Source organism: Bicyclus anynana, chromosome 23, assembly GCF_947172395.1.
Source record: "Bicyclus anynana chromosome 23, ilBicAnyn1.1, whole genome shotgun sequence".
Classification (NCBI taxonomy): domain Eukaryota; kingdom Metazoa; phylum Arthropoda; class Insecta; order Lepidoptera; family Nymphalidae; genus Bicyclus; species Bicyclus anynana.
Window position 1 is genome coordinate 5,585,591 of NC_069105.1, and position 11,295 is coordinate 5,596,885.

Here is an 11,295-nt window from a genome sequence, read left to right on the forward strand (position 1 = left end):
CCAGATCGCTATTTTTTACAGAAATATCGTCAGTCCCAGACTCTTCCTCCAAGAGCGCCTCCACGTCCAGCGTCAAGAACGAGCTCGCCCCTCTGGTGCCCCCCGACGGGCCGGTGAGGGGCACCACTTGGCAGCAGTTCACGGCTTTGATGTATGGACGGTACCTACATTACTTAAGGAACAGGTTGGTGCAATCCTAACTAATATTAACTCGTAAATGTGAGTGTGTTTGTTACGTTTTCTCACTTGAACTTCTAAACAGATTTCTCAGGTAATTCGTGTAGATCCCTTTCCCTTAGGAATACGAGGATAAGATAATATATCCTATATTCATTGCTGATAATTTAGCTTTCTATTGGTAAAAGAATTCACACACAAATCTCAAATCAATCCAGTAGTTTTTGAATTTATTCGTTACCCGATATGTTTTCAATATTAAGCCTCTTCTTTATCTCTAAGACATTGGCAAACAGTACGCATCTAAGATTTTTAGCAATTTGTTTTGGCATTGTTCTTTATTGCTAAAACAATCTAATGTTTCCGCAGATGGCTTCTCTTTCTCCTGGTAGTGTTGCCGTCCCTGTTCATAGCGGTGGCCATGGGCTTCGCCACCATCCGCCCGCCCGCCGACGCCGAGGTGTCCTTGAAGCTGTACGCCGACATGTACGAAGGCTCCACGCAGTTCATGATGTGAGTACCGCTTATACTGATTCCTAATCAAAGTCAGAGTGGTTGAAAATGTTACTTCTTGAAAGCTTTGCAAAAAGAGCTTTGTGTTTTATTATGAATTTAGAAATTCTCTTTTGTTTTAGAACGGAACCTTCAATCAATTCCAGTACCATCGATCCTACATTTGCCCAGCATGTAATGAACAATTTACGGCTCCAAAAGTCAAGAAATTGGACTCATGAAGTAAGTTTCAACCCTTTACAATAATTTTATAATCTTATCAGCTTTCTATTTTAACAGAATGTTTAATGTAATCTTTTTACAATTTAGAAAGTCTATTTTTCGATATTAACGGTTTGTAAAGAAGCAATACAGGAGATAAAGGAGCTGGAATCAATACCGAGAATCTATTCGTTTCCCGTCCGCACTAGTGTCTTACCCAGAGATTTAGAAATTACTAGGTTAATTGCTTAAATATTCTGCCTATTTCCGATTAATTGAAGAGAATATTTGACAGATTATGACAAATATTTGTGACCTGATATTCCATTTCCAACAATATTTTTATGCTAAAGGATTCACCAAATTGTAAGTGCGTGGACTCCAGCCAACGCTGCGATACCAAAGACCGGCCGTGGGACCGACCCGACATGATGATGCTGCCACACGTGGACACTCTCAACCACTGGCTCGTCGCCTCCCAGGAGATGTACATAGAGAAACGGTAAACGGTTTTACTTATTATTATTAAGTACATTTAATTGCACAGAAAGATTACACCCTGTTTTTTCGAAAATTGAGTTTTCATAGGATGTCAACGTTTTGAGACTGTTTAAAAGAGCAATTCCTAAGTAACTATACCTGTTGAACCAGTTGTGGAATGTAGGGTTAATAAACAGAGAAACTTAACGTTAGAAATGTACTTGTACACTAAGTCTAAGTCTATAAATACTTGAAATAAAGACATTTGAATTAGACGAATGTCCCAAAACTTTCTATCTAAAAATGACTTATCTGCAGATATGCCGGCTTCACGTCAGTCATCAAGAACAACCGCACGCACCTGGTGGCGTGGTACAACAACAAGGGCCACCACGCACTGCCGGCCGCCATCAACACTCTCAACAGCGCTATCTTGAGGACTGTGAGCAGCGAACACGCCGGCATCACTGTGTACACACATCCCTTGAAGATATCCAAGGAACAACTTAACAAAGATACTGTGTAAGTCAATACCTGGGTAATCAATAACCTCTATGATCAGATAAAAAAAGTATTAGTATCGCATAGCATTTTAGAAATATATCATTACTTTTGTGCGTTGGAAATTGCAACAACAACTTTTAGTTTTGATTGGTCAAACGCTATCTATGGACACAATAAATCTAACGATGGATGTTATCGCCTGTTATTGTTGTTCAACAACTTATAGAAGCTAGATACGAGTACAACACAATAATCGCTTAATCATTTAGCACACATTAGCTGGTACCAGCAGATACAAGCCGAATCGCCTAGCTCAATAAGAATAGAGTTCCTGGAGCTAAAGCCCGAGGCTGCCTCAAAAAGCGCTGGCTCGACATCGTACACGCGGACTTTAAAGCCAACAAACTTAAGAAGTCAGATGCCCAAAATCGGACAGAGGGGGCGAGATTATATCGGAAAGCGGAGCCCACATAGTGGGACCACGCTAGGAAAAGAAAGAAGAAGAATAAGGATTAGAGTTCCTAAAAAAACCAAGCGCATGGGATGTTTATAACGAAAAACTAAAAAATGAAACATTCCCAACTATATTTGAGTTTGTTTTAGCTACCAGCACATAGCAGACGCCGGCATATCGGGCATGCTGCTGATCGCCTACAGCCTGGTGAGCGCGGGCGCGGCGGTGTATCTGGTGACGGCGCGGCTCAGCCAGGAGAAGCATCTGCAGATGCTGAGCGGCGTCTCGCCCGCCCTCTACTGGGGGTCGGCGCTGCTGTGGGATATGGCTGTAAGTAGACGCAGATGTTAGTATATCGGACATGCGCCTACAACCTGCTGGATATGGCTGTAAGTAAACGGGAGAATCCAGGGACTCCACTCTACTTATGGGCATGCCAGTTAATTTAAGTTCAATAAAATTATAGGACTATTGCTGAACGTATTTGGCTAAAATTTGAAATAGGCATAAAACGTCTCTTTGGTTATTTTATTTGGTAATTTTGCATGATATTACGTACTATTTTTGGCTAGCCGTTGATAGCTGGCACAGCTATCAGCTGTGAATGGCAATATATTTCTAAACTGTAGAGAATATTATCCACCACTTTCAGTTGGATTGTCCAAAGAATTAACTTGATGTTTAAATTGTCAAACGTTAAACCAACTTTTCATTTCCAGATCATAGTTGTGAACATGCTAATCACGGCGATCGTGTTGGAAGCGTTCCATTTCTCCGTTTTCGTAGCGAGGAACAACCTGCCAGCTATTTGTATACTGATACTGTTCTACGGGTAAGTCTGCCAACTTGCTGCACTTTCCAATAATCTGGTTCTCACAGCTGTAGTAGATTTAGATAGCAGTTAATTACACGACATATTGGTGTGTTCGTTTAGGATAAACTCACGGGCTTTGGACGTAAAAATGACAGATTACGAGTAGCTATCCCTCTATTTTTATATATGTGTTTGTACAGTAGTCAATAGTCAATATTAATTTATTTCAATTAGGCTCAGTTTACAAACACTTTTGAAAGATACAGACTGAGAACCGTCATAGCCCAGTGGATATGACCTCTGCCTTATATGTGAACAAGGAAATCGTAAAGAAACCTGCATACCAGAGAATTTTCTTAATTCTCCACGTGTGTGAAGTCTGCCAATCCGCATCGGGTCAGCGTGGTGGACTATTGGCCTAACCCCTCTCATTCTGAGAGGAGATTCGAGGTCAGCAGTGAGCCGAATATGGTTTGAATGACGGTATATGGGTTGACTGACGGGCACTAACTATCACTCGTGTTATGGCACTGTTGATTGTCTCCAGGTACGCATGCGCCGGTGTGGTGCACGTGATGGAGAAGCTGTTCTCGGAAGCGAGCCTGGCCACCATGCTGCTGTTCTGCGGGAACGCGTTCGTGGGGCTCATCGGTATCACGCTGCTGCTCATCCTCGACATCATCTCACAGTCCGAAGTGAGTACTACTTGCTTTTCCTATCTTTTTTACACAGAGAGAGAAAGAGCGAGAACCACAGAAAAACAGAGTGAAGGAATGACAGTGAGAGAAAGTGAGAGAGAGAGAGACTGTGATATATGAGTTAGATGTGTTTATAAAACCTTAAAAGTCAGCTTACCATTTGTTATTATATTTGTTATTAGATTGGCAAAGTAATATTACTGTTTCATTCTTGTACAAAGTCAAGTCAAGACAAGATTCTGTAATGTTTTGTTCACTTTGCAGGCCACAGACAACGCGCGGTGGGTGCTTCATAAAATACTTCTTCTGAGTCCTCAGTTCGCGCTCGGAGACGGCCTACTCGAAATCGCTAAGAACACGATACAGGCCGAGGTGAGGCATACATAACATTTTACTCGATAACTAGTGAAAGAATATTTCGTGAGTTTATGAAAATGAAAATTTAAATGATTCTGATCTTAAAACATAAATATACCTACTCTTTAATTGATAGAGGATTCGAAACTTTTTGATATAGCAAGATCTTCGAACAAGACATTAAAACTTCTCAACGCAAAATCTCAGTGGTGTTTGAACGCGTTGGTTAAACGTCATCTCATATAGGGAGGTTGGATACCTTAGAGAGCATCGACTGGCTTCGAATCATTACATACTTACAACTGATAGATAGAATTTTTTTTATGTTTTTTAATTGGAGCGCGCTTGCCTAGAAAATGCCTGTGAGGTACCTAGGCAAGCGTGCTTCAACTAGTCTCGAAGGTAAGCAAGGCACAAATCATAAGTGTTAGGAAACACAGAAGCCGGAAGGGCATTCCATATCTTCGCTGTTCTTATTAGAAACGTCGATGCGAAACGTTTTGTGCGAGTCGACTGGACATCCAAAAGGATGCCAACTTGTTGTTCTTTTACCAAAGAAAGCCAAATTATTTTTGAAGCTATCGTTTATTCCCGTATTCACGCACTAACATTAAATCTCATGGAAAGTGATTGAAAAAGGCCAAAGCTGATTTACCACCATCAAGATGATAACTAAAAAAACACACGCTTTGAATTGAGAACCTTTTCCTTTTTTTTAAGTCTGTTTATAAATGGAGACACAATCATATAGAAAAGTTCATAATTTGTGTTTTGACAGTTTTAGTATAATTTAAGAAAAGTTAAAGTTCAATATTATATTTTTCCAATAAAACCTCAAATCAAAGCACAATCCACCTTAGACTGGTCAAAATGTTTCGTTCAAGATTGAGTTTGCTAGTCAATTACTTGGAAAGTCCACCAAAAGTTGTTTTTGGCACTCATTTAGTGTGGACATTAATTGGTCGCTGATTGTTAGTCTCTTTTTCTAAGAGGTCCTCAATACCTAAAATACCTCATAATAAATTGTCGACCGTTCGTGATAGGTGCTGAATCAGTTCGGCATGGACACGTACCGCGACCCGCTGGCCACCAACGTGGTGGGCTTGCACTACCTGGCGCTGCTGCTGGTGGGCACGGCGCTGCTCCTCTTCAACCTCGCCATAGAGTACGACTGCTTCAACTGGCTCCTGGAGAGGTAACCAGATTTTAATTTTAGTAGTTTTTCATGTTTCATGTTTCATTTATTTTATTAGGATAACAACAGGTCACAAATACTTACATAAACAAAAATACAAAATAGGTTAGTTCATGAGAGTAATGTCATAGACCCACTTATTGGTTACCACAACATGGTAAACATTAAAATAGGTTAGAAAAAATAAAACTTATATTATTGTACAAAAAGATAAAGGAAGAACATAGAGGCTAACACAGAGGACAGGCTTTGCCTGTCGCGAAAAAAATGAGTCACTGTCACCAGTCGAGGCAACTTATAGACCGCGTACTTACAGTTTTGCTCTCACCCCTCCGGTTTCAGCTTTTTCCTTCTGTGGCGTTACCACGTAACATTAACATTCAATTTGCTCCAGGCTGCGTCCGAAGACAAAGTCGTTCACACAAACGGTAGCCATGGAGGGACAAGAGGCGGAGGACATACTGGCGGAAGAAACGCGCGTGCGCGGTGCGTTGCAACCGCTGCGTCTGCGCACCATCGGGAATATTAACGCTGGTAAGACTCATCGAAATGTTAAGAAATTACATATCGACATTATCAGACTGGAGGCAGTTATTTTTCGTTTTCACAAAGTTGTTGTTTCGAGTCCTGGATCGAGCCATGGAATTCCTGTCTACCTATCAACATCCACAGTGATATTATACAGAAATATGTTTTTAGATTTGTAGGGGGTAATTTATGGATCTACTGAATCTATTTTGAAAATTCTTTTACCACTAGAAAGCCGAGGTATTATAACGAAGTAAGTTTGTGGAATCGTAGAGAGTACTCTCTGGATCTGGAAAATCTTATTACCACTAAAAGCCGCGTTTTTGTGAGTGTCAAAGGCTACATTTTATCGCCGTATTCTCACAGAAATAAGAACGACGCTGGTGAAACCGCGGGGCGTCCGCCTAGTTTGAAATAAAATAAAAATTATTATCCTGGAGTACGGAAGTTAACAGTGATAGCCCAGTGCCTCGAAGAGCACCTTAAGCCTTCGATGCTGGTCATTATCATTAACGTCTGACAGTAGTCCGTTACAAAATCAAACATCACCCTAAATCTGCTTCATGATGATCTTAAGCTATCTTCTCTTCCAAAAGGACAAAGGCCTTTTCATTTTCAAGGCCTGGCTTTGCAGTGGTCATGATGATGACTATTATTGTTTTTTTTAAATCATGTGAAGGTTTCGTGGACACGGAGGACGTGATAAAGAACGGCTCGATCAAGCGCGCGGCGAGCCCGCAGGAGGACGTCGCGGCGTGCGTGCGAGTGCGCAAGACGTACGGCGAGCGAGCGGCCGTGCGCGCGCTCACGCTCGGGATACCCGCCGGACAGGTATCACGGACACTTCCAAGTCCTTTGATTCAATATGTCATATGTTTAGTTTTTTTTTCCTTTTCTACCGGTCAGTACGGAACCGCTATGCGGAACATCGTACTGATTTTCTATTTATCATTTCTCTTTCTTTTCAGTCCGTCCTCTTTCTTCTCTCCTAATCATAATAGCCCTGAGCATCTGTGAGTACTTCCTCTATTCCTCCTCGTCTGCTAGCATGCGTGCAATGAGGTTTTGCGCGTTTACCACCTTTCCCTTTGGCCCCTTGGCCTCTGTTCTTAGATCAGCGTAGCCAGCACACTCGAAGATCGCATGTCTCGGGGTCCTCCTCGCCGCAGAAGTAGCAGTTTTCACTCAGTGCCTTGCTATGTTCAGTTAACAATATAGTTTTCTTTCTTGCCCTCCATAAGTGACCCCATTGGTCTATTCACGTCACTCTTACTGTAACAGTGCACGGCGCTGCTGGGAGAGAACGGCGCGGGCAAGTCGACGACGTTCGCCATGCTGACGGGGCAGCTGCGGCCCTCCGGCGGGCAGGTGTTCCTGCACACGCGCCAGGGCTCGCCCAGGGACCTCTGCCAGGGACTCATCAGTGAGTGTCGACTGTGACAGTGCTCGCGCTGCTGGGAGAGAACGATGAGAGTGCTCAATGCTGTTGGCTGCTGCAGCCTTCAGGTTTTTTATTAGATACTTCAAGAATTTAGTACTCATATTAGTATAAGTGAATGGTGATTTAAAATGCCTCATGTTGAACATTTTGGCTGCCTTTTTTAGGAACATCTTCAATGATACTTTTCCTTACAGGCTTCTGCCCTCAAAGTGACGCGATAGATCCACACCTCACAGTGAAGGAAACTTTAAAATTCTACTGCAGATTGAGGGGGATCACCAATCAGAAAGAAGTGAGTTTATACATCCATCAACATTTTTTCAAATATTCCATCAACTGAAAAAATAGCTTATTACAATCGATAATGTTTAATTGCAATTGAACAATATAGAGATTCAAAATTTCTTTAGGATTTACCGGTGTCTGAGTGAAACCTACGTTGAAGATTTCATAAGGATCTAGGTGCCACAACAAATGTTTAGTATTTTGCTATCTGCGAAAAATGTGAAATTTCATAAATAGTTTTTCATAAATTCAGTATTTTGGTAGGGATTCCAATCGAGAACCGTGACCGAGAAAAATAATTCTTGGCTTTTCAAGTTATACCTATTCCTATGTGACTGGTGAACCCTCAGTTTATCAGCGGTGAAGGGGCCAGACTCATAGGGTCATATTAACTGCAATATATGACAAATATTCTTTTGTTTTTAAAAAAAAGCTTTATATTATACCATGGCTGTGTTGTCCAAGGTGATCCGTCACACGGTGGAGCTGTTCGAGCTGAGCAAGTACCGCTCGGTGCGCAGCGGCGCGCTGAGCGGCGGCAACAAGCGCAAGCTGTGCACCGCGCTCGCCTTCATGGGCCGCGCGCCGCTCGTGCTGCTCGACGAGCCCACGAGGTATACCTTCAAGGCTTTCATGGGTCTCCCCTTTTACGTATCTAAACATTGTGTAAATATCATACCCGAGCCGAGCTCCTAGAGACAAGATAGCCCAGTGGATAATATGTCTCCGATTCGGATGGCGTAGGTTCTGAATACGGACCTCCAAGTTTTCATTTTAAGAAATTAAATATCGTGAGTCTCAGACGGTAAAGGAAAAACATTGTGAGGAAACCTGCATATCTGAGAATTTTCTTAAATCTATCCAAGTATGAGAAGTCTGCCAATCCACATTGGGCTAGCGTGTTGGATTATTAGCCTAGTTCCTCTCATTCTGAGAGGAGACTCGTGATCAACAGTAAGCCGAACAATGACTGGAATATCGACTCTGTATATCCAGTCTGTATACTTCCCCAAGTTTTCAGGAGTTTTCAAGAGGCAGTAGGTAGATTGTATTGTACGCACGAGTGATTATGCCTCTCCTGGTCAGGAAACTCCGTTTCTGCAAGAGTGCATTTTTTTTTAAATTAAAGTTTTAGTCTGAGCAGTCACAGAACAACAAGGACCAAGCTGCCTAGCGGCAAATCCGGACTCGCTGACTGCCGTCGAGTTCGTTGTTAAAGAAGAGATTCGAGTACATAATCTATTGAGAATCGATCCCAGAAGTGTTGCTACAGCTTCTGAATCCTCTGGCAGCGGTCCAAGGCGCTGATCTTGACGTCGCTGACAGGAGGACGAGGTACCGATAAAAGTGGTCGTCCAATCAAAAAATGAGCAGGAGTTAAGCATGACAGGTCTGAAGGGTCGGAAGAAAGAGGTGTAAGTGGCTTGTAGTTAAGGATGGCTTCAATTTGAGCCAGGCATGTTGTATCTTACAAGACTGCTCAACTTGTTATAAAGTTAAAAATTCTCCTTTACGTGGAGCTCTACAAGACCACCCATCGGCTCCTAGTTTGATAGACCTTCCGAGAGGTCAATATTCAACAGCGGGAGCTGACGATGTGAGTCTGTTCCAGCGGCATGGACCCCAGCTCGCGCGCGTGCGTGTCGCGCGGCGTGCGCGGCGCGTGCGCGACGCGGCGCGGCGTGCTACTGTCCACGCACGCGCTGGACGACGCGCGCCGCCTCGCCGCGCGCGTGGCGCTGCTGCAGGCGGGACGACTGCGCGCGCTGGCGCCGCTGGACGACTGTCTGAGACGGTAATCTATACTAATATTGTAGAGGAAAGATTTACTTGTTTGTTTGTTTGCATTGAATGCTTAATGGCTGCAGAACTACTGAACTTATTTGAAAAATTCTTTCACTATTGAGAAGCTACACTATCCCCGGATGCTATAGGCTATATTTTATCTCCGTATTCCTATGGAAACAGGAACTATGCGGACGAAACCGCGTGGCGTCTGCTAGTAAGTAATATGTACAACTTTCGTGAAAATTCGTGTCAAGCTTCAGATTAGGACCTTAAGGGACCTTGCTCCCTCGATCTAGTTCTTTTAGTTTCTAAGGCTGAGGCCTTGTGGATACGGATACATGCCACAGGAGGTCTACTGCGTTGGTTCTACTAAATCATATTGCTAGAACAAGTGATCGAAGTGTGCGTGTGACAGTTTCGGCGGCGGCTACGTGGTGGCGACGCGCGTGCGGCGCGGCGCGGCGCGCGGCGTGTGGCGACGTGTGGCGACGCTGGCGCCGCACGCGCAGCTGCGGGTGCTGCACCACGCCGCGCTGCACTTCCTGCTGCCCACGCACTCCATTGGTACGCTTTTTGTCCTTTCCTTTGTGTATCGGAGATCAGTCTCTGAACCAGAATCCGAAATACTGCTAAGTATATCACTGGTATATTGAGATGGCCACAACCTCCTTAATACGGCCCTCGCAAAATCTGTCCTTAGCGGACGTCAATTAACTAACTACCTCCCTGCCAAATTCCACTTTTCCACGTCAAGCGGTTTTCGATATTTCGTGATATGATGATATACATAAGTACATATCATCACGCATCGTTTCCATAGGGGTAGGCAGAGACCACGTACTTCTACTTGCTAAAATTCGGGTATATTTCCCTTGCTTCTTCTATTCTCTTAAATCCTTTTATACAAGTTCATCAGTTTAGGGTACTCTTGACCTGACCTTTAATGAGAATGGCCTGGATTTGACGTTCGCCTTGGCCTCTCCCTTCCAATATTTCCATTCATATTTTACTTTTAGAGCCGTTTTATTAGTCTCCTATCCTATCATTTATTGCCTAAGCATACCTACTATTCTTGATTTTGGTCACGGTATGAAAATTCCATGGTTCCCACAATATTGATGAAAAACTGAATGTTAGTAAATGAACGAAATGAACGAAGAATGAACTTCACATGAACGTATAAATACTTATCTATTATCCATTTTTATTTTAATTTTCCAGTAAACGGCAAAGAGACGGTGACTAAACTCAGCGACATCTTCCGACTGATGGCGGAACTGCAAATGAGCTGCGATATCGAGGACTACACGGTTAACCAGAGCTCGCTCGATCAGGTGACTTATCATTTCACCCACAATCTCGATAAAAGTTAGAGAAAATATGGCAATTACCTATTTCTGAAAAGTTTACTCTGTTTGACTCAAACACCCCAGTAAAACCCATTATAGTTTAAGAAATTATAATCGTAGACAAAAAAGAGCTCGTAGATTTTTTTTAAGCTCAAAACTGGCTTTTAAGGCGTTGCCAAAAAAAGTCTTCTTTTGTAAGGTTGTAAGGCTTATTGTTTAAAAGTACCAACTAAAAAGATTATTAGACTGACTATTCATGAAAATGTTGTTTCATGAATACTCCATAAGGCTTCGCTAACGAACCCTGAAAATTATTATACTTAGTATTCATTTCAAAATTGTAGCTATTACAAATTATTACTCCCGAACTTTTGACTATCATTATATCAATCGATGGACGTCCACTGCAGGACATATGCCTTATGTAGAAGCTTCCAAACATCACGATCCTAAGCCGCCTGCATCCAGCGAATCCCTGCCACTCGCTTGATATCATCAGTCTAACTTTTTG

At 42.8% G+C, this 11,295-nt stretch overlaps 1 protein-coding gene across 2 annotated transcripts in view; it reads left to right on the forward strand.

Annotated features, from left to right (window-relative positions):
* Positions 1-11,295, forward strand: part of LOC112055070 (uncharacterized) — a 76,842-nt gene that overhangs the window by 64,376 nt on the left and 1,171 nt on the right. For both annotated transcript variants that reach the window (XM_024095059.2, XM_052888591.1), the window contains 18 exons: positions 22-184; positions 547-690; positions 813-912; positions 1,245-1,393; positions 1,690-1,893; positions 2,479-2,659; positions 3,049-3,161; positions 3,691-3,838; positions 4,106-4,213; positions 5,242-5,393; positions 5,788-5,927; positions 6,601-6,752; positions 7,203-7,344; positions 7,557-7,654; positions 8,113-8,261; positions 9,260-9,442; positions 9,851-9,999; positions 10,657-10,769. In XM_024095059.2, coding sequence (XP_023950827.2) covers positions 22-184; positions 547-690; positions 813-912; positions 1,245-1,393; positions 1,690-1,893; positions 2,479-2,659; positions 3,049-3,161; positions 3,691-3,838; positions 4,106-4,213; positions 5,242-5,393; positions 5,788-5,927; positions 6,601-6,752; positions 7,203-7,344; positions 7,557-7,654; positions 8,113-8,261; positions 9,260-9,442; positions 9,851-9,999; positions 10,657-10,769 — 2,588 coding nt within the window. The remainder of the gene's footprint in view (positions 1-21; positions 185-546; positions 691-812; positions 913-1,244; positions 1,394-1,689; positions 1,894-2,478; positions 2,660-3,048; positions 3,162-3,690; positions 3,839-4,105; positions 4,214-5,241; positions 5,394-5,787; positions 5,928-6,600; positions 6,753-7,202; positions 7,345-7,556; positions 7,655-8,112; positions 8,262-9,259; positions 9,443-9,850; positions 10,000-10,656; positions 10,770-11,295) is intronic.